This window comes from Nomascus leucogenys, chromosome 20, assembly GCF_006542625.1.
Source record: "Nomascus leucogenys isolate Asia chromosome 20, Asia_NLE_v1, whole genome shotgun sequence".
Classification (NCBI taxonomy): Eukaryota; Metazoa; Chordata; class Mammalia; order Primates; family Hylobatidae; genus Nomascus; species Nomascus leucogenys.
This window is the reverse complement of record NC_044400.1, coordinates 2948534-2972126: the sequence shown is the minus strand read 5'-3', so window position 1 is coordinate 2972126 and position 23593 is coordinate 2948534. Positions and strand designations below refer to the sequence as shown.

The following is a 23593-nucleotide window of genomic DNA, read 5'->3' as shown; positions in this document are numbered from 1 at the left end:
GTGTGGTGGCTCATGCCTGTAATATTTGGGAGGCCTAGACAGGTGGGTCACTTGAGGTCAGGAGTTCAAGACCAGCGTGGCAAACATGGCAAAACCCCATCTCTACAAGAAAGACAAAAATTAGCCAGGCACAGGGGCATTTGCCTGTAGTCTCAGCTACTCAGGAGGCTGAGGCAGGAGAGTCACTTGAACCAGGAAGGTAGAATTTGCAGTGAGCCAAGAGATTGTACCACTGCACTGTAGCCTGGGCAACAGAGTGAGACTCTGTCTCAAAAAAAAAAGAGAACCTTGCTCTAGGCTGGCTCTTGGCAAGGAAGACAAGCTGGGGATGGTGCTTTGAATGGTTAAAGGCAATTTACACATTTGCACATGCACCCGTCAGGTTCCAATCCATAGTAGCAGCTACTTTAGCAACGTTCTCATAATCCTCAGTGGCATCTTCTTTAAAGCTTGTTATCTACAATCCAACCAAAGCATCTCATTCCAAATTTAACCTTAAGCTGCCCTGGAAATTTCATCCTCAGGAAATCTTTCTAGAATGGAGACGAAAACCTCTTCTATGTCTAAACGTGACAAGCCCATGCATGATTTGCCTGTTCTCACCATGATCAATTCCATATTTAAACTGTGAATATTAGCTTCTGTCTCCTATCAGCTGTGTCTCCCCATGCCTGTTCTCTGAATGTAGGTCCTTGCTAGAACAAAAAGGGTAAAGGTTGTTACTCCTGGATGGAAGATCTGTGTAACCCCCAGTGTGGTGCCACCAGATAGACGATGAATTAATGTGTTTGGACAATAATATAACCTGCAGCACATACTCTGATCATAGGGGCCTAACTTCTCTTTTGCATTAAGCCTCAGGTATGCTTTGATCAAGTGTGTGGTCAAGTCTTTTTAAGTTTACTTTGGGGCCTTAGCAGTATACCCAAACAGATTGTTGCCAAAATCACACATGGTATGAGCCTATTTAGGTACTACCTAACAGAACTATAATGGGCAACAATTATGTAGACAGTTACTTGTCATCTATTAAATCAGTGTATTTTCTATAGGTTTTTAAATAGTGCTTCATTTGTAATTGAACTGTATTTTAACATATCCCCTCAAAAATGGTAAATTAGAGTAATGCACTATGGAAATTCAGATTAATTAGGAAATGATTAATTCAGATTAATTAGGAAATACACTAATTCATTCATGGGCCCACTCTTGGGGGTCTAGGTGAGAGACCCAGCTGTCTCTCACCTGTCCATCTTCAACACACACATCACACTCATGTCCTTCTCCTGGGCACCACTGATTCGCCAAAACAGGCAATGTTAGCAAAAGCCAAAGGCAAACTCATGTTAATTAACCAAACCTACTAAAAAGCAAAGCTGGCAGTCATTGGTAGTCCTGATTGACTAAACAGGAGGAAGTGGTACTCTGGAAGTCTGATTGGAGCATGACCTTGAAGGGGATAAGGTTCTCAATTGTCAAGTCTTTACACTGGACTGCCATTTTAGAGGCTTTTACTGTTCCTTGTCAACATGTGTGTTTGGCTTGTTTCAAAAAGACACTGCATTAGTTGTATACAAGGGATTCCTAAAATAACCAATGGAGTGACCTAAGAGAGACAACCAGCTAGTCTTCCCATAGGATTTCTCTCCTGAAACTAAAGCTACAAATCTCTTCTCTTCCATTTTTTCACCTATCTTCAGTCCATCCCTGTTATCACCAGAGGCCAAATGGATAGTTCTGGGGATCGTTTTCCTTGAGTTGTGAGCTGAAATACAGACTTTAAATACAGAGTTTTAAGATGTTAGGGAGGAAAGCGACATTGATTTATTTGATCTGTTCCCTGCCAGCCTGAGAAACCTGTCCCGTCAGGTAATGAACAACTGTTCTTATCCTAACTAGCAACTTCAAGAGAACAATTACTCATCCCATCATTACCACTCCCCCTGAGTCATCCAGGCTGGTGCATTTTGGTTTCCACTGAATAAAAATCTCCAGGCAATGGGAGTCTAGGGCCAAGGTTTCTGTTTAGTAATATGAATTATATAAATGTGCCTTGGACACAGAAGCTGTGGCTCCTTCTGGAAAGATATTTCATAGGCCCAGGTCTTCAGCCATGTCTCTGAGAAATTGTATTGGTCAGTATTGCCAAATGTGGCCATCTTAATAGTCAGTATAGAATGATTATATGAGTGGCCAGATGATACAGCTAGTCTGGTTGGTCACAAGGGCAAAGATATAGCTATGAAAATGGATAGCTATTTGCCTGTACCTCTTGCTTGTAATTTCATAGTCATGTTGCATGTTAACCACTCAGTATTCACGGGGGATTTTAGTAAACCTTTTTTCAGGCCTTGTTCTTGTGACAGTGCTGAGAGGGCTTTCACACTTGACATATGCCATCATAGATGAGGACTATTGAAAGGCAGCTGGAGTCATTTCCATTTTACAAATACCATCTGTCTTCTATCACGTCACTGTTCTCTGTGCTATTCATAGGTCCTGTTGTGCCTGATTTGGGATACAAATGTGAGACTGCATTGTCCTGGATTAAATTTGGATGTATGGGTAGTTATAGAAATCAATATTGATAGACATGTGTGTTCAGTTCATTTCAAGGTTCAGTTTATTTCAAAAGTCTTAATATTTTATTTCTTACAGATCTAGAGACACATAGCTTTGAGTAGGAGCTGTATTTTGAAACATTATGGTTTATGGGAGAATCTGGCATGTAGAAAATCCAAAGAAAATACTCAAGGCAGAACGCTGAATGTAAGTTTGTGTGTTAATAGAAAATCCTACCTTTTTTCTACAAATTCCCAACTAATCCTTCCTAGGTTTAAATAAAACCAACAGTCACTATTATAACAGCTATTCTGTCACCTTTCTCTGTCTTCAGGCACTTGAAATACATCACTAAACAACATCAGAATTAATCCCAGGCCCTTTAGACTTTAGACAGAGCTCCTTGGGGCAGGAACCTTATCTTCTTCATCTTGAATCCTGAGAACTAAGAAAAATAAATGTTTTATAAGCAGGCATATATGAAATAATTAGTAGCTGTGAAAATAAAACAAACGGTGATCCTGAAGCCCTGGCAGTTTGACAGCATGTCCTGTCGGGTCAGTGTGAGATAGGACCTGGTTGCAGGTGGGAGCAGCCACTCTGGGACTCTCGGATAAGGCCTGAATGAAAAGGTAATAATGTGTCCCTGGGAGCGGATTGACTTTACCATTGCCTGCGATTCTTGTGTGAAATAGGAAGGCTCAGCCCAGGCAAATGCTAAGGAAACAACACCAAGTCTTTTATTCCTCTCCACAACATTTATAGCCAAGTCCTATTCCATGCCCTTCTCCTTGAGGCATTCTGACAGTCATTTTAATGATTTATTTTCTTTTTAATAATTAAAAAACAAATAAAATATTTTATTACCTTTTGGGTAGACTTGATGTCTTTCTCTTCATTTCATCACTCTCTGGGTCTGTAGAATTCTCCTCCCCTTTCAATTTTTATAACTCAATGATAGGAATTCTGTTTTTCTCATTCCTTATGTGAGAGCTTTTTTTTGAAGTCTGATGTTTTTTTTTTTGATCCTGTATCCCAAGCCTATTTTCTTGTTGTTACTTTATATCTGTGAGTGGGATAGGTGGAGAGGAAAGGAGTATATGGAAAGGAGGACTCAAGAAAGGCCACATGTTTACAATAACATATGGATGCCAGGGAAAGGTTTTGAATAAGAAAAATATTTTTTCAATGCTCTTCTCCACTATTTAAAGATGTAAGAACGTTGGCGCTATGCCACTGAAGATGTTGTGTTGGTTTAGAGAGAAAACACTCTACTACTGAAATTTGCTCTGTGGTTTCTTTCCCAGGATCTACAATAAAAACCAATGATGTATGTGAGAGCCCATGGCATTGCGATTCCCCTCCATCCTGAATTGCATGTCTTCAATTCAAGCACACTGCTTTGTGGCTCCCAGGTCCCTGGTTTCTACCCTCTGCCCTTTTGGCTCATTTCCTCCTCATTTTCCATATGCCTCTGTATTAGTTTGTTCTCATACTGCTACTAAAGATATACTGAGAGTGGGTAATTTACAAAGGAAAGAGGTTTAATTGACTCACAGTTTAGCATGGCTGGGGAGGCCTCAGGAAACTTACAATCATGGCAGAAGGGGAAGCAAACATGTCCTTCTTCACATGGCAGCAGGAAGGAGAAGAATGAGCAAAAGGGGGAGAAGCCCCTTATAAACTTATTAGACCTTATGAGAATTCACTCACTATCACAAGAATAGCAGCATGGGGATAACCACCCCCATGATTCAATTTCCTTCTACTGGGTCTCTCCCATGTCATGTGAGGATTATGGAAACTACAATTCAAGATGACATTTGGGTGGGGACACAGCCAAACCATATCACCCTCCTTACATTAAGGTATCAGCAGCAGGATCTCCTCCTTCAGACCAGTCATCATGGGCTTCAAAACCTACCTGACCACATGCGTGGATTTGTAAGGGCAAAGCTCTTCTTGGAGAGGTGATTTCAGGTCAGAGTTGATGAAGCATGTGATTATGCCTTGTTCAGTGGTACAACCAGGACATCTGTTCTGTGGACCTCCTAATCAGACCCGGATGTAATATTCCAGTGGTGATCACACTCATCATGATGGTCTGGGATGCCCAGATAGCTAGTAAAACCTTATTTCTGGCTGTGTCTGTGAGGGTTTCTAGAAGAGATGAGCTAAACTTTAATTGGTAGATGGCCCTGCTCTATGTAGGTGGGTACTGTCCAATCCATTAAGGGCCTGAACAGAACGAAAAGGCAGAGGAGGATTGGATTAGCTCTCTCTACCTGACTGCTTGAGCTGAGACATGGATCTTCTGCCTTCAGTGCTCCTGGTTCTCAGGCCTTCAGACTCTGACTGGAATCCACACCATTAGCTCCCAACTCTCCAGGTCTTCAAACTATACCATCAGTTTTCCTGGGTTTCCAGCTTGCAGATGGAGCTTTTTGGCCTTTGTAATATCATAAGCCAATACCTTTCAATAAGCATATTTATATATGCTTATATATATGTGTGTATATATATGTATATATATGTGTGTATATATATGTATATATATTCACATATTTATATATATGTTGTATGGGTTGAATTTCTCTGGAAAACCCTGACTAATACAATTGTGAAGAAGAATTTTGTTTGATTCAGGATGAGGTTCAGTTGTGCATTGGTTTCTTTAAGCAGCAGCACTATTACTGTGTTGTTTTTTTTAAAAGACATGGTGTTTGTAATTACTTATAATTCATATAGACGAATTGCTAACTAGCAAGGTCTTGGTTATTCTTTGCCCGTTCTGTTGATTATTTGAACCATAAGTTTATATTTAACATCTTGTTGATTTCAGCTTGATGCTTTAGTCTGTCAGGCCTTCTTTTTTTTTTTTCTTTTTGCATCTTGATTCTGCTATGAAACATAGTAGCTGCCATTCCTGGCTTTGTGCCATCACTAAGTTTGATAAAATGTCTTCTTATCTTCATTCAAGTAATTCATTCATTCAAGTAATTGATAAAAATGTTAACTACAATAAATGACAGAGTTCCACAGGATACTATTAGCACATTTAGGATTGAGACTCATCTATTAAAAAAATTATTTGGCAGCTTATAATTTGCTATCATTTCCCTAAGGATAGAATATTCTATTGCTTTGCCAAAATCTAGGTTGTGTATGGAACTCTACTGATGTAATATCTTGTAACCATGTCACAAAAGAAGGGAGATTTGTTTGGCTTGACTTTACATTATGATACACATCCTGGACCTAACTAATCACTTCCTTTTTTTTCTATTTGCTTACAAACCAGCTACTTATCTGCACATTAATCTACACCTTTTTTTATTGATTCAGAGATTTATTTGCGAATGTTCAGTGTCATGTCTGGTACTCAGTTTACAAGACATGGTTCCTGCTTTCAGAAACCTTATAGTCTAATTCTGTGAAGAATGTCAATGATAGTTTAATGGGAATAGCATTGAATCTATAAGTTGCTTTGGGCAGTATGGCCATTTTCACGATATTGATGCCTCCTATCCATGACCATGGAATGTTTTTCCATTTGTTTGTGTCATCTCTGATTTCTTTGAGCAGTGGTTTGTAGTTCTCATTGAAGAGGTCCTTCACTTCCCTTATTAGCTGTATTCCTAGATATTTTATTCTTTTTGTGGCAATTGTGAAGGGGAGTTCATTCGTGATTTGGCTCTCAGCTTGGTGTAAAGGAATGCTTGTACTTTTTGCACATTGATTTTGCATCCTGAGAATTTGCTGAAGTTGCTTATCAGCTAAAGAAGCTTTTGGGCTGAGATGGTGTTTTCTAGAAAAAGGATCGTGTCATCTGCCAACAAAGATAGTTTGATATCCTCCCTTCCTATTTGAATACCATTTATTTCTTTCTCTTGCCTGATTGCCCTGGCCAGAACTTCCAATACTATGTAAATAGAAGTGGTGAGAGAGGACGTCCTTGTCTTGTGCTAGTTTTCAAGGAGAATGCTTCCAGCTTTTGCCCATTCAGTATGATATTGGCTGTGGGTTTGTCATATATGGCTCTTATTATTTTGAGGTATGGTCCTAGTTTATTGAGAATTTTTAACATGAAGGATATTGAATTTTATCAAAGGCCTTTTCTGCATCTATTGAGATAACCATGTGGTTTTCGTGTTTAGTTCTGTTTATATGATGAATCGCATTAATTGATTTGTGTATGTTGAACCAACCTTGCATCCTAGGGATGAAGTCTATTTGTTCATGGTGGATTAGCTTTTTGATGTGCTGCTGGATTCCTGTCAGAGGTTGGGGGTGGGAGGAGGGAGAGAATCAGGAAGAATATGGATACTGGGCTTAATACCTGTATGAATGGATGATCTGTGCTGCAAACCACCATGGCACACGTTTACCTGTGTAACAAACCTGCACATCCTGCACATGTACCCCTGAACCTAAGACAAGAGTTGGAAATAAAAAAAAAATTTATAGTCTAGCAAAGGGAAGAGATATATAATTATAATACTCTGTGCATAATCTCTTTCATCTCTCTCTCTCTCTCTGTCTCTCTCTCTCTCTCTCTCTCTCTCTCTGTGTGTGTGTGTGTGTGTATGTAGTCAGGTGTCACTTAATGACAAGAATATATTCTGATAAATGCATCATTAAGGAATTTCGTCATTGTGCAAACATCATAGAGTGCACTCACACAAACCTAGATGGTATAGCCTACTATACTCCCATGCTATATGGTATAGCCTATTCCTCCTAGGCTACAATCCTATGCAGCATGTTACTATACTGAATACTGTGGGAAGTTGTAACACAATGGAAAGTATTTGGGCATCCAGATATATCTAAACATAGAAGAAGTACAATAAAAATACTCTATGAAAGATAAAATGTGGTACACCTGTATAGGGCATTTACCATGAATAGAACTTGCAGGACTGGAAGTTGCTCTGGGTGAGTGAGTGAGTGGTGAGTGAATGTGAAGGCCTGGGACATTACTGTAGACTTTAAAAACACTATACTTAGGCTACACTAAATTTATTAAAGATACTTCTCTTTTTTTAATAACTAATTTTAGCTTAACTCTTTATAAACTGAAATATTTTTAACTTTTTCACAGTTAAGTAATAACATTTAGCTTAAAACACATTTTGCAGATATGCAAAAATATTTTTTCTTTATATCCTTATTCTATCAGCCTTTTTTTCTATTTTTAAAATTTTTAATTTTTTTTTTTTTACTTTTTAAACTTCTGTCTTAAAAACTAAGACACAAACACACACATTAGCCTAAGCCTACACAGGGTCAGGATCATCAATATCACTGTCTTCCACCTCCACATCCTGTCCCACTGGAAGGTCTTCGGGGCAATAACACGCATGGAGCTGACATCTCCTATGATAACAATGCTTTCTTCTGGAATACCTCCTAAAGGACCTGCCTGAGGCCGTTCACAGTTTACTTTTTAAAACAAATAAATCAAAGTATACTCTAAAATAATAATAAAATGTAGTAAATACATCAGCCAGTAACACAGTCATTTATTATCAGGTATTATGTACTGTACATAATTGTCTGTGCTATAGCTTTATACAACGAGCAGCACAGTAAGTTTGTCTACACCAGCATCACCACAAACATGTTAGCAATGCGCTGTGCTATGATGTTATGACTACAAAGTCAGTGAGGGATAGGAATTTTTCAGCTCCATTCTCATCTTGTAGGACCACTGTTGTATATGCTGTTCATCCTTGACTAAAACATCATTGTGCGGCATGTGACTGTATGTGCGTGTATGCACACAGATGTGTGTGTTTGTGTTACTTGTATAATAAAGATGGAGTTTTATAAACATAAGAGAGTAAATAATACCTAGTAAAGCTATGTTCAAGAGAGCAGACAACCACCTGGTGAGCTCAGGACAAGGGAAGTAAAATTTGAGCTGGGCCTTACAGAACAAGGAGTCGATCATTAGTTTCAGAAAGCGTGGCAGAGTATTGTAAGAAAGGAATAAAACCTCCATTGATAAACTGTCTAGAGCTGGACTCCAAAGGCCTGCAAAGACCCCTCTGCCTGCCCCCATTGACATCCTAACCCCTGACCTGTGGCCTGTACGTGCTCGTGTTACCTGCTGACTTTCTTGCCTTTTCCTCAACCATTTGATTCACAGACTTCCAAACTATGTCTGATGTTTTACTTTGGTGGGGCCTTCAGGCTAAACAGGTGACCACAGGCAGTTGATAAGACCTGCCTGAGGGCCACCTACATGCTAGCATGGTAGCCACCCCAAAGACTACAGAAGGCAGTGGGTTTGATTCTAAAAGACGTCCCATGCAGCCATATAGAATGCATACCTGACAAACTTTAAAGTGAGAGTAGCACCTATGCTTTAAACCAGTAATAACCCTGCTAAAGAGGGCCTCTCCCCATACACACACCCACCATCCCCATGTCCCTGGCCATCTAAACATCCTCACTTTGAAATGTCTTACCTGCTTTCATCCTCAGTTGAATTGTTTATGAAGGTTTCAGGTGGATCAATTCAGCTGTGTTTGCATTCTGTAGGGCATGAAAAATGGTGTTTCACTTATTATTGTGGCGAACTGAGGAACCAAATACACAGTCTGGGTTTTTAGATTGCAGGTGGAATTGGCAGCATCTGTGGTTAGAGAAATGGCCCCCAAGCATGTGAACTGGGTAAATTTGATTAGTGTTGCATGGAGAGAGCCTGGAACATCCCAATGCCATTCTTCAAATACATTTCCAGCTACTCATTTGGTGGGGAAATGCTTTTATTTTTCCATTGTTGGATCTCTGTTTCCATCAAATATGTAGCCATGTGGCTAAGGCGGTAACTAACAAAGCTGGCTGGGATTTTGTTTTTAGTCGCTTGGCAGTAAAGAGAGATGTTTATTTGGTTACCTTAGCTATGCTCCCATTCGGCTATTTCCTTCTGTTTCTTATTCCCCTTCACCTTGTTTCTTTGGCAGCCAGTAGCATTGCTTTTTGTAAAGAAAATGGATGTAAATTACCAGGGGAAATGAAACAACCCATACATTGATTTTTGGCTTAGAGGCCCGACATTTTGGGAGTCAACAGCAGGATGCTTTCCTTTGGGATCTGCAAGGGATTGCAGTAGATGGCTAATGCTCTGTGAGCAAATCTCAGGCCTCCCAGGTGCTTCTTCATTATCCATTCCCTACAATGAGCAACTTCAGCAGGCGATGTGCAGAGCCTGTTTATAGGACTGATGGTGGTTCACGAAATCTGCTGCCCAAACAACTAGAAAGCTCAAACTGCCTCTTCTCTTTACACAGCCTGGCACTGTATCGCTTCTGCAAGAGTTTTGTTTTGTTTTGTTTTGTTTTGTTTTTGTACTATTGAAAGTGAATAGAACTGGAAGTAAGGTAATGTTTATTGAGCACTTATTATATGCTAGGCATTGTAAAACACACTTTGTACTTCATTAATTTAATTTTCACTGTATTTTTTATAATTTACTCTGTACTATATCCCTAACATTGAAGTATTACTGTCCTGATTTATAGATGAGAAAATTGAGACTCCAAGAAGTATTTTTTTTTTCAGGTTAAACAGTTCCCAATAGTTCTTAAGTTGAGGATCTGAGAAAAATATCCTTGACCCCAATTAAATCTAAAATACACTAAGTCTTAAGAATAACTCGTGTTCCATTAGGGGCCAGAGGTTTAAATACTCAGGCTGAGAAGCAATTAGGCTTCCAGCACAACCTTTCCATTGTTCTTTCCTCTATCGCCATCCAATAATGTCAGGGCTTTCATATTTAGTTTTCATCTTTTAGAAATTTATTTTAAAGTATTATAAAGACAACATCTTATCCATCACTGTGATCTAGAGGTCAGTGCAAAATTAACTAAAAGTCAGTTTCCTATAACTTTACTCCCCCCACCCCCATGAGACTAAACAGTGCTACCTGAACGTTCTGTCCTTTCAGCTGACAACAAACAACGAAGTGACTGAGGCCATGCAGTGTGTAGTCGCTGTTCACAGAGCAGAGCCTGTCAAAGTCAAGGGACTGCATCTCAATCAACTTCAGACACTGGCAGCTAACTCACCTTGCTTTTGAAATTTTGTTTTCCGTTAAACTTGAGAAATGCCTTTAATGCTCTCTTCCTGATACTAATACATTGTACACATGATCTTCTAAGCCTAACGGCTGTTTTATGAGCTCCTGGAAACCTGTCAGTGGTGTATATTCTTCTCTTTCTCAACAAATGATGCATCCCTGTACTTACTCTAGCCAGTGGGTCTTGTCAATAAATCTGTCAAAGGCCAGGCCAGTCTGCAGAAACATGCTCTCCACCTTCCCCGATGGAATGAGAGGCGGCCCTTTAGAGCTTGGTAGGATGGAGATTGCTTTTTAAAATCGAGCTCAAGAATAAAAGTATTTATCAGTTTTCTTTTCTGTCTACTACCATGGTCATGAGATTACTTACTTTTCCTTCATTAGCCAATTTGTAGATTCCCAAGTTTGGGAGTGGGGAAAGAAAGTCGCAGCGGTACCCACTGACTTCAGAATCACCAACTAGCTGCAGGCAGGAGACGGGCGCATGCTGGCTGGCCTGCTCCCGCCTCCCACAGTGATGCTGAAGTGCTAGTCCTTCAGGAAGAACCGAAAGGGAGGCTTGTGTATTGAGTTATCAGGCTGGGGACCTGAGAGCCTCAATTTCTCCTGGCATAATGATGGGTCTTCAATGTGAATTAGAAAGCTCTGCAGTTATGCAGATAATTTTCAGAGACAGTACACACAGTGTTTTAACCCTCAAACCAAGTCTACCCATCTCAATAACTCTTAGCAGCTATCTGGCAGTGCCGATAATGATGATAAAATCTGCAGCTTTTATGTTGGTGAATTACTCATGATGTACAGAGAGCTGTGTGACTTATTTTAAGGAGATTTTATATTCCTAACAGGGTTGATTAAAAAGACAGACTCTATTGCTCAGATCAGCATATGTGCCACAAACGTGTTTTTCCATCCAGATTCCTAACTGGGATGTTTCTGTTAGCAGTGTTGGTGAGTGCCTGAAAGGTCATTTTTTTAAACCAGGCATTCAGAATGTCCAGGAGTTAATCAGTTCGCAGAGACCTGCTAATTCATAACTTACAGTCTCTTGCCACTAATGTCACTGCCAGCAAAGTCACAGTCCCCTCAGCATCCTCTATCTTGAAAGGGTGACGCGCCGCCCTCCAGCGGAAAGCTCACCTGGCACTGTTTGTGTAGCATCTATATTCTCCCCAGTTTTTCTAAATTAACAATAGGAAGCATAGTTGGTTTAAGAATTCTTTTAGTTAGATTAGATAATTCACAAAACCAGTAGGAAATTGTTCAACCTAAGTTAAAACCAAAACAGCCATATCTTCAGGAGACATTTTCTACAAAATTCTATCACTTTTATTTCTTTATTTTTTCCTGACAATAAGAAAAGGAAAGGAGATATCGGAGATGGAAAGTCTGTCCCTTTGTAACTGGCGAGCATCTGGGTTTGTGTTTGCCTAACTTTTCTCCTGGAAGATTTAATCGGTATTTGCTGTCAAAGAAGAGAAATGCTCTAGCGTCTGCGAAGACACTTTGTCTGTCTCAATAAACATAATTAAGGTGACGGTACGCCTTATGTGAAAAGGTGTGGGGAATACTTTTTTAGGATTCCAGTACAAAAAGACAGATTTACTAGGGGCTCTGCTGGTTTTTTTTCTCCCTAAACTTCCTGATTCAGCGGGCAGTGCAGGAGCTGGTACAATGTTATATGCTGTTATACAAGTGAAACCAGCTGGATTTAATCATTCCCTGCTTCTGGGTCATAATTCTTTGGTAACTGCGAGAATTCCAAACTTGCAGCACTTCTTTATCTTCCCCAGGGCACAACAGCCCTTTTCTTATGGTGGTTTTTGTTGGTGGTGGTGGAGGTGGATTTTTGTTTTGTTTTGGCCTTAGTCTTAGCCCCCCAAAGGAGACTAAAATGAGGAAAAAAAGAAATCAGCAAGTATTGAACTATGAATGAGTCAGAGGAAGTGTTAACTAGACCCTCTTTCCTATTGGAAGCATCCTAAGCTTAATTTGTGGGCAGGAGGCTCAGCCCTGAAACAGGCTCCCGGTCTCACTTCTGGCGATCTGAGGCCCAGCCTGGCTGCCTGTGGCCGGGAGCTGCGTCCTGATCTTCGATCCTGGCTGTGTGTGCTGTCCTGGTTAGGACATCTGGGAATCAGCTCTGCCACAGGCACAAAAAGGGCCTGGGAAGAATCCTGGCCCTGGGGCTTCAAAGTACACGAAATGATTTTTGTTCTTTCAGTCCTCAGTTGCCCAATTTGATGTACTTTAAAAAGGCCCCTCAGTGGGTCTCACCTGCTCTGTGACCTTGGACCAGGCCCTGTACTTCTCTGGTCCTGCTTCCCAATCTGTCTGTGGCTGGGGATGGACTAGACTGTTGGCTTTTCAGATGTGTTAAGCTGTGGAGGCCTTTACCCAAGTACAATTTTGTGAAAGATCCTAACAGAAGCAATTTTATAAAATCAAATCTATTCTCATTTAAATGGGGGTGAGGGACCCAGAGTATCTACCCACCACACCTCTCGATTCCCCTTCATCTGTTGGAACTCCGGCAGGGCTGTGGGGCCCCCATCCATTCCAGCCTAATAATAGACTGGCTGAGTTCAGGAAGTCACATTAAACGGAGGCCTGAAAATGCACGTCATTTTACCTTTGTTAATCCTGAATCCTGGAGACGGCGTATCTTATAGGTTTTAAGCGAACCAACCTAAAATGGCTTAATCCATGTTAAGTTTGTAACACCAATCATCCCCTGTCCCTTGTAGCCAGAGTCGTTCAGCTTTGCTGTTGTTCAGTGACATGAGATGACAAATGCATGTGTGATGAATTCTGCCAGGCATACCCACCTTGATATCTCAGAACCACATTAGGCCCCCAGCCACTCCCTGCTGGATTCCAGAAACCCAGACTCTGCCTCCCATCTTCCATCCCTTGAACCCATCCAGCACAGGAACACTGTATCAACTTCCTTAAACTTTGCATTGATCTTGGCAGTCTCCTTTGCAAAAAAGTCTCATTGCTTGAAAGACTCTAACTCAACTCCTGACTTTCTGAATCCTCCATGGATAATTCCATTTTCCTGTCACACCCTATTTTCCTTCTAATACACTTCCTTCTAATACATATCCATTTCACGAAATCATTCTTCTAGTCTCTGCCTCTAAACCTGTGGTCATGCTCTTTGCCCCTCTCACTATTTGCCTTTCCGCATGAAAGTCTTACATCCTAGTTTTCTTTTCTTTTTTTTTTTTTTGTGACGGAGTCTCTCTCTGTCGCCCAGGCTGGAGTGCAGTGGCGCTATCTCAGCTCACTGCAAGCTCCGCCTCCCAGGTTCATGCCATTCTCCTGCCTCAGCCTCCCTAGTAGCTGGGACTACAGGCGCCCGCCACCACGCCCGGCTAATTTTTTGTATTTTTAGTAGAGACGGGGTTTCACCGTGTTAGCCAGGCTGGTCTCAATCTCCTGACTTCGTGATCCGCCCGCCTCGGCCTCCCAAAGTGCTCGGATTACAGGCGTGAGCCACCGCGCCTGGCCACATCCTATTTTTCATTCAACAATATCCTTTACAGTTCACCCTTCAAGTTCTTCTTTCTTCTCCTTCCCATGGCAAGGAAAAGGCAGCATGGTGTGGCAGTGAGATTACGGAACCGGGAGAGAGCACCATGGCTGCCGTCTGGAATTCTGCCGTGTATCTGCAGCGTGCCCTTGCCTAAGCCCCTTAAACTCTTTGGTTACAGTTTCCTCATCTGTAAGTGGGGTTAATAGTATCTCCCTCACCTACCTCACCATGTGGTTGTAAGAGTCAAAGAGGTATTGTATGTGAATGCATTTCATCTAATTTAAGCACCTTATATTTTTAAATTTTTGTTATTTAATAGTAAGGTATGTATGAGGCATAATCATAATCATTTTCTGTACCCTATAGCACTCATTTTAATTCTTTATTATATGCTGCCCTGTGCTTACTCCAGTTATTTAATGCATCATCAGTTTTTTGGGCCGAAGAGTTTTCATACAGTTTAAAACTCCATGGTGGTTATCACAGTGTTGACCACACAATACGTACTTCATATGGATCTGTTTGATAGAACTTTGATTTCTGATATCCTCCAACACCTACTATTTTTGGTGTGCTGGCAGTAGCAGCCATTTAATCATCAGAGAAATACTTGAAGTTTTGGCAATCCTCCCACAGCAAGATTGAAATTCTAAGGATTTAAAACAGACGTGGAAGACCTTAAGAAGCAGCGTAAATAAGTTGCTTAGGTGAGATACTCTCTTGAAAATTAATTCAAGTGGAACTCAGTCCTAGGACTGGTGAGAATGAGTCCAGCTGTCAGTCCCTTGAATCAGCATTGCCTCTCTAAAGCTCTGTGGATGCTCACAGCCAACAAGGAGAATGTCCCCTTCAGCAGGAATGCATCTCAGCCTGTCAGGATATACTGTTATTTACTGAAGGGGCTGCTTCAGAAATAGCCAAATTGCCCTTCGATAGGGTCAAGGGATTATGTATTTTAATAGCCCACATTACTTTGCATTCAACTTTTTCCTAGTCAAATACTTTCCATGAGAAAAGGTTCCTGTATTAAGTTATGTCCATTATAAAAGTGAGTGCTCTTAGTGCTTCAGTAAGTGGACGGCAAATACTTCTTCATGTAAGTGGAAATTATTTCATTTTGGATCACAGAGAAATATACCACTTTTTTTTAGATAACTAGAATGTCTTTAGGAAAATCAGGTGAACATGTTGTGATACATTCTTATCGGGGAAACAGGCATTCTGGGTACCACTTAATACACTGAAGATTTAATTTGCGAAGGATAAGTCGGTCATCAGTAAAATTTAATTTTTTTCCCTTTCAAGCTTGATGTGTCTACTGTACCTTATGCTTCTGGAAGAAGTAAACTTTGTTGGAAGGGTGAAATTTCTAAACCAAAAATGGAGATAGAAGAGCTATGGAGTTTGCTGGAAATCCTCTAAGTAGGAGATTGCCCAGTTCCTAGTTTAGGGTGCGTAGCCTGAGCCTCAGCAGGATACCTGGTCATACCGCAAACCTAAGCACTTGTCTGTTCCCATCCATTTATTCTGATGGCATCTGCAGAAAATCCTAACCAGTGTGCTTGCTTTCTTTTTTGTCTTTTAAGAAAACGGTTTGTTGTGTTTTTTTTCCTGAGGTATTTGTTCTATGTGGCCAGTCTACAATGTGTGTAGATTTGTTTTCTGCAGATGTGCTTATTTCTGGGAACATCTCTGCGTGGTTTCAGCATAAATAATATGCTTCCCTACCTACTATAAGCTACAGAAATTGCTGGCATTTTAGAAGAATACATGTAGTAGAGTTAGTAATGCTCCATAACTCATTGTCCCTATAGCAACTGCCACATGTTTGCAGTTGGTACGTGGACTGCCTTCATCACTATATTCAAATCACTTTAGGACATGGACCATGTCTTACTTAAATTTTTATTTCTAGTTCCTCATATAGCACACAGTAAGTGCTCAAGAATGTTTATTCAATGAATAAAAGAGGAAAATACATACATATACATATATGTGTGTGTATGTATATATATACACACATATATATATACATATACACACACATATATATATATACATATATATATGTATGTGCCTGTATTTTCAGTTTTAAAACTTTATTTGGCCAGGCACAGTGGCTCACGCTTGTAATCCCAGCACTTTGGGAGGTCGAGGTGGGTGGATCACCTGAGGTTGGGAGTTTGAGTCCAGCCTAACATGGAGAAACTCCATCTCTACTAAAAATACAAAATTAGCTGGGCATGGTGGTGCATGCCTGTGATCCTAGCTGCTCGGGAGGCTGAGGCAGGAGAATCGCTTGAACCCAAGAGGTGGAGGTTGCAGTGAGCCAAGATTGTGCCATTGCACTCCAGCCTGGGCAACAAGAATGCAACTCCATCTCAAAAAAAAAAAAAAAAGTTTATTTGATTAATGCTTTCTCCACTAAGAGAAACTCCAAAGGTAAATTTGGATTGATGATGCCAAAACATGGCTTTTCTAATCCGGTGTGCAACATAATTACCTACATGGAAGGAAGCCAAGGACATGGGATACATTCATCAATGTGTGGCCATGGAGCAGCTGTGAACTTTGCCAAGTTTTCTTACATCTGTCCTTCTGCAGGGCCCAGGGAACTCAGCCTCATAAAGAAACTCTTGAAACATCTCTCGGTTTTCTTTCATGAGCTACCATTGCCAAAATGTGTAGAAAGTTAAGTAGAAGCATAAGAAGGGAGAGCAGTATTTTGATATACCACTACATTAAGGTATTATATCCCTGAAGTTCTAGAATTTTCCTTGAAGAATTTTATAACCAAATAAAGCTTGTTAGAATGTTGATTGTTGCTTGGCTGTTGTTTTCCTGATGGAAGCTTGTGATGTGATATCAGCTTGGTACTTTTCTTCTGCACTCCAACCTCTATCTCTTTCTCTTTCTTTCTCATACAGACTTGCCACCTCTGACTGTTTTGAGTTAATGATGAGGAACCAGATATGCATTGCTGTCGGGTGTGTATGGAGTGGTGGCCTTAGAACACTCCTAAGTCTCTGCCTTCTCCGTGTTCTCATTTAAATGTAGTATGCGATAGGCATGTTCCCCGTACAAGCATTTTTTTCTTATCAAATCCTTTGTCCCACAAAGTGCCTCTTAAAAGAAAATATGACTTCGCTTTCTCTTCTTTGTTCATTCCAAGATATTCAGCAAACATCTGGGCCTCTGTTCCATGTCAGGCTCATTTCTAGGGATGAAAGATTACTCCTGCCATCAGGGAGCTCGAATGTGGTAAGAGAGGGAGACCGGCATCTCCTCCTGTACACGTATTCTTCTTCCTGTTGAAGAATCTGGCACCATGCCCAACTGTTGCATGGGCTTCTGGGGCACTCAGGGATTAAAGGCAAGATTTTTTTCAGTGGACCAATTAAAGAAATTGAAGAATAATAAGGGTCTGAAGCCCAAAACTAGAACAATCTCACATTAAGCTGGTAAAATAGCAGCAGTGATTGCCATCTGCTGACACACCACCCACCGGTAGGAAGCAGGAGTTCTAGGCCAGTCAGGCCTCCTGTGAGCTGGGAACCTATCCCTGATTAGAGTAATTAGAGCGACTCCCTGAGCTGGCTTATAATTTGCTTAATCACACTCATTTCACTGAACTATGGTTTTGGCATAGGTGGTTTTAGTGGGGGGAAAATGCAAGGTTTAGAGAAAAAGGAAAGGAAGCAATTAGGGAAAAGGAATTCCAATTGATTCTCCTCCCTAGTCAGTTTGGGGTTGGCAGAAAAGGAGGCAAATGACATCAATGACCACACGTAAGTAGAAGGAGGCGGATTTAGAAAATACAGGCCTACCTTGTTTTATTGCATCTGGCTTTATTGCACTTCACAGAGATTGCATTTTCTGCAAATGGAAGGTTTATGGAAAGGCTTAAGCAAGTCAATCGGTGCCGTTTTTCCAACAGCATGTGCTCACTTTGTGTCTCTTCATCACATTTTGGTACTTCTCACAATATTTCAAACTTCCTCATTATTATTATAGCCATGATGGTGATCTGTGATGAGTGATCTTTGATGTTACTATTGTAATTGTTTGGGGGCACCATGAAGTATACCCATATAAGATGGTGAACTTGATCCATCAATGCCGTGGATGTTCTGACTGTACCAGTGATTGATCATTCCCTCATCTCTCTTCCCCTCCTTGGGCTTCCCTATTCCTTGAGACGTACAATATTGAAATTAGTTCAATTAATAACCCGATGGCCTCTAAGTGTTCAAGTGAAAGGAAGAGTCACATATCTCTCACTTTAAATCGAAAGCTAGAAATTATTAGTCTTACTGAGGAAGGTGTGTCAACAGCAGAGACAGGCTGAAAGCTTGGCCTCTTGTGCCAAACAGCCAAGTTGAGAATACAAGGGAGAAGTTCTTGAAGGAAATTAAAAGTGCTACTCCAGTGAAGTCATGAATGATAAGAAAACAAAACAGCCATATTGCTAATACAGAAAAAGTGTGAGTGGTCTGGATAGAAGACCAAACTAACCATGGCATTCCCTTAAACCAAAGCCTAATCCAGATCAAGGCCCTAGCTCTCTTCAATTCTGTGAAGGCTGAGAGAGGTGAGGAAGCTGCAGAAGAAGACTTTGAAACTAGCAGAGGTGGGTTCATGAGGATGAAGGAAAGAAGCCATGCCCACAACATAAAAGTACAAGGTGAAGCAGGAAGTGCTGATGGAGAAGCTGCAGCAAGTGATCCAGAAGATCTAGCTAAGATCATTGATGAAGGTAGTTACACTAAACAACAGTTTTTTGTTTGTTTTGTTCACTCTGTCACTCAGGCTGGAGTGCAGTGGTGTGATCATGACTCACAGCAGCCTCAACTTTCTGGACTCAAGTAAGCCTCTTGCCTCAGCCTCCTGAGTAGCCAGGATTTAGAATATTTCAGAAACTTAGTTGGTAAAACAGTGGCAGGGTTTGGGAGGATTGGCTCCAGTTTTGAAAAATGTTCTATGGGTAACATGCTATTAACCAGTATCACATGCTACAGAGAAATCTTTGATGAAGGGAAGACTCAGTTGATGTAGCAAACTTTATTGTTGACTTAAGGAATTCCCACAGCCATCCCAACCTTTAGCAACCACCACCCTGATGAGTCAGCAGCCATCAACATTAAGGCAGAACCCTCCACCAGCAACAAGATTATGACTTGCCTAAGGCTCAGATGATTGGTAGAAAGCATTTTAAAATTAAGGTAGGTACAACTGAATAGACTCTAGTATGGTGTAAACATAACTTTTGTCTGCACCAGGAAACTAAAACATTTGTGTGACTTGCTGTATTGCAGTAGTCTGGAATCAAACCCACAATATCTCTGAGGTATGCCTGTAGGTCCTTTGAGTCTTGTTTTTTTAGAATTACTGAAATCACAAAAGGAAGCAGCTGCTACTTTCTGGAAACACGTTTGTATAAGCCCAGAATTTGAATAATGCACTAAATGAAGTGTATTGCATATATTTAAATATTTATGCCCAAATGGCTATCATTTCTTAGCCTGCTCTGCCATGGTCCCATGACTTGATGCAATTGTTGTAAGATTATCATTTTCTAGATGTGAAAGGCATTGTACAGAAGAAGATGAGAATCACAGTAAACCAAACAAAGCAAATGCAGAAGAGACGTTTTCAGGTGAACATTGGAAAGTAAGATTCCCTGAGAGCAGAAACTCAGGCAACGTCAATGAACAAAATGATGCCTGGCACATCGTAGGTGCCCCATAAATATTGGTTGAGTAACTGAATAAACGTATTTAGTTACTTAAAGCAGGCTTGTCCAATCTTTTGGATTCTGTGGACCACATTGGAAGAAGAGCTATCTTGGGCCACTCATAAAATACACCAACACTAATGATAGCTGATAAGCTGAAAAAAAGAAGTGCAAAAGAAAATCTCAAAATGTTTTCAGAAAGTTTACAAATTTGTGTTTGGCTGCATTCAAAGCCATCCTGGGCTGCATGCAGCCTGTGGGCCATGGGTTGGACAAGCTTGCCTTAGAGGGTATAAATTGGATTATTTTATGAAATTAATTAAAATGTGGCTTTTAGGTAAGGAAAATGTAAGGAAAGAAAGAAATGGGTGAAGATTTTGAATGTGGCAAAGCATATTTTTCAAACTTTTAGCTGGAAAAACATTAGTTATTCCTCTCATTTCCCATCAGGGACAGAGTTTGGTTCCATTTTCTTCCTTAAGAGTCAATGACTGGGGAAGCATTTTTGTAAAATTGTCTTTTCCTGGGTACAGCATTCCCAGTTTCTTTTGCTCACCTGTTAGGATGTTGTGAAGAGACAGTATAGGAGACAAGTGCACATTTAAACTACTGATTATAAACATTATTTTCTCTCATTTACTTCTAGATCATGAATTTAATATCTCCCCTGTGATGCAAAGTAGAGACTCAGAGGTGTCAGATTCTGGAGGCTAATTGGAGGCCTTGTTTTTTCACTTATAAATAGGCCCTACCTTGGATCTCTTCTAAACTCTCTTGTCAAGTCATGGGCTGGTTGGTTCTGACTTTATCTGAATGTGATGTCTTCCTCTGCTGCCATGTTCTAAGCCCTTGCACCGAGGGTGGGGAAAAGGATTGACATTCTCCGCCTAACCCCAGCCCAGAGTCATTACTCAGACAAGATGTGATGAATAAATATTGCCTTTGGAGGAAGACATACAAATTTGCCAAAGAAAGGAATGCAGTTCTGGGACCTCCTAGCTACAGGATTATGTAAATCACTCAGCACCCAGTAAAGTTGAGATTGTGAAAGTCAATAATTTTCCATTTGTATTACAGCTAATTAGTCTAAGGAAAATGGTGATAGAGGATATATTCCGTAACGTCTAAGGAGGTCGCCTGGCTCCAGAGAGGTAGTTTTAAGCATACTTACCTCTAAGATGTTTCATGTGGGTAGCTAGTATTTATGGAGTTCTTCCTATCTTCCAGGCATTAGTCTAAGTGCCTTAAGACAAATTAACTCACTCACTTGAGGTCATTGTTTTCTATTATTTTGTCATTTTCACAATGAGGAAACTGAGGCACTGGGAGATTCAATAACTTGCCTAATGTTATGCTCTTAACTTTTAAGACCTGATTCTACACGTAAGGAAACTGAAATGCTGAGAAATAGCCCAGATGTGGCAAAATACTTAGCTTTTTCACTAAGCTAAATAAGAGGAATTTCCCCGTTAATGTATATGTACAAGGGACCATTGCTTCCTTTCCTATTGGAGTGAATGGTAGCCCCCTCTTCCTATGAAGACTTCATCCCAGGGGCTAAAGAGTGAGAATTCTCAGGCCTCCTCCTCTTGCCTACTCAGCAGCCTGAAATCTGGGGTCCCAGAACCTCAAATGTAGTCGTGGGAGATATGGAGCTATTTTTAATATTTCAAAAAGCATAAAATAAATTGTCTATTCAAGGGCAATAAAACAATATGGGCTAATGAGGGTGTAAAAACAATTCTTTTGATTTGTCCAAAATTATATATATATATCTCCTGTATATATGTATATATCATGTTAAATAGTAATTTAGTTATCTCATGTGGATCACTTTTTATGGCAGTTATGTGTTTTTAATCTTAAAAATGGATGATGAATTATCTTCTACATAGAGTTTAGATAAATCCTTCTAAACATGGAATCTGAAGTTAGGAGTAGGGGCAAGATAGAAATCGACCTGGGGGACAAAAAAGTTGGTGCCTGTTGGTCTATAGAGTAAGGGAGAAGTGCTGCTAATAGCCAGCATATCACAACACTGTATACATAAATGGAAATAAACCTGTTGGGGAAGCAAGGCAGTGCTTCCTGGCTGTTGATCTTCCTTACCTTCATTCTTAATCGGCTTTTATTTCAGACAACTGTGAATCTGTTCTTACCAGGATCTCAGGGGACTTTACCAGTGCAGTTTGCAAAATGTAATTAGGCTGGTGAATTGTCAGGTACCCCTACACCCACCTCCAAATGATGCATTTCAAAGCCAAACAAAAATGCTGTTTTGTACCATCTGCTGTTTGAATTTTCCAAGTCATTGGTCCACTAGAGAAAACTATTGAGCTTTAACCATAAACTATAGAGCCAATTGAATTGTTTTGTTTTAATTTAATTTTTGAATGAGTCATGCATTCACATGGATTATAAATCAAAACAATGAAATGAGTTATACTCCAAGAAGTCCTATTCTCACTTCTGTTCCCTTGTACTGTATATTTTTTTATCCCTGGCTCTCTACCTGTAGGCCACCGCTTTCATTAGTTTCCTAGGTATTCTTACTGAGTATATTAATCCATATATGAGTAAACACATATAGTGTTTTTCATACTGTTCCCTCTCTAACACAATAGGTAACATATGAGGTAACATTGGTAACGTGTGTGTGTGCACACTCGCACGTGCATGTGTCTCTGTGTGTGTGCACGTATCTATATTCCTTTTAATGGACACTTGGGTTGTTTTCAGACATTTACTATTACACACAGTGCTACAATGATATCATGCCAATATATCATTGTTCATGTATGCAAGTCTACCTGTAGAATAAAACCAGAGTAGGATTTTGGGGGTCAAGGGTAAGTACATCTAAAATTTTAATAATGTTGTCAAATTGCCCCATAGGGTTTGTATTCCCCCAAGCAATATATGAAAATTTCCTGTGGTCTTCTCAAAACGAGAGTGTTAAGAAAACATGTTCATGTATCAGCTTGGCCAAAATCTAGAAGTGATAAAGTGTAATTTTCATTTTCATTTCTCCTGTTCAAAAAGATGCTCAACTGTTCTCATGACATTTAAGGGCCATTTGGTGGATTTTTCTATGAAATGTGTATTAATTTTCTTTGCCAATTTTTCTATTGGATTTCTGATCATTTTCTTATGATTTCTAGTAGCTATTTCCATATTAGTGAGATTATCTATCGTTTTAAATGTGATAGGAGTTGAAAATATTTTCTTCAAGTTATTTGTTTCTTAACTTTGCTTATGATTTTTTGTTATGCATACAGAAGTTGTCTAATATAGTTGAATTTATCAAACTTTAATTTTATACTTTCTGTGTTTTGAATCATGGTTAGAAAGACCTTTCCCTACTCCAAGAAAGTCACTCATGTTTTCTTCCGGTACTAAAAAAAATACATTTTATCATGAACAATTTTAAGCATATACAAATAGTGAAAATAGTATAATAGACCCCAGCTACCCATCATTCAGCCTCAACAATTAGGAATATTTTGCCAATCTTATTTTATCTATTTTCTCACCCATTTTGAGAATGTTTAGAGCAAACTCCAGATATATTATTTTCTTCATAAGTGCATCTATATATGTACGAATAACATGTAAGGATGGACTTTTTAGAATATATCCTCTAAACAATTAAGATAACAATGGTTCC

General features: G+C 39.9%; 1 protein-coding gene across 7 annotated transcripts in view; it reads left to right on the top strand.

The window, feature by feature from the left end:
* LYPD6B (LY6/PLAUR domain containing 6B) overlaps positions 1-23593 on the top strand; it is a 176255-nt gene that overhangs the window by 129993 nt on the left and 22669 nt on the right. For 3 of the 7 annotated variants that reach the window (XM_030801329.1, XM_030801328.1, XM_030801330.1), the window contains one exon: positions 17120-17179. The exons of the other annotated variants lie outside the window; for them this stretch is intronic. In XM_030801329.1, the coding sequence (XP_030657189.1) occupies positions 17120-17179 (60 nt within the window). The remainder of the gene's footprint in view (positions 1-17119; positions 17180-23593) is intronic. 7 annotated transcript variants of the gene reach the window in all.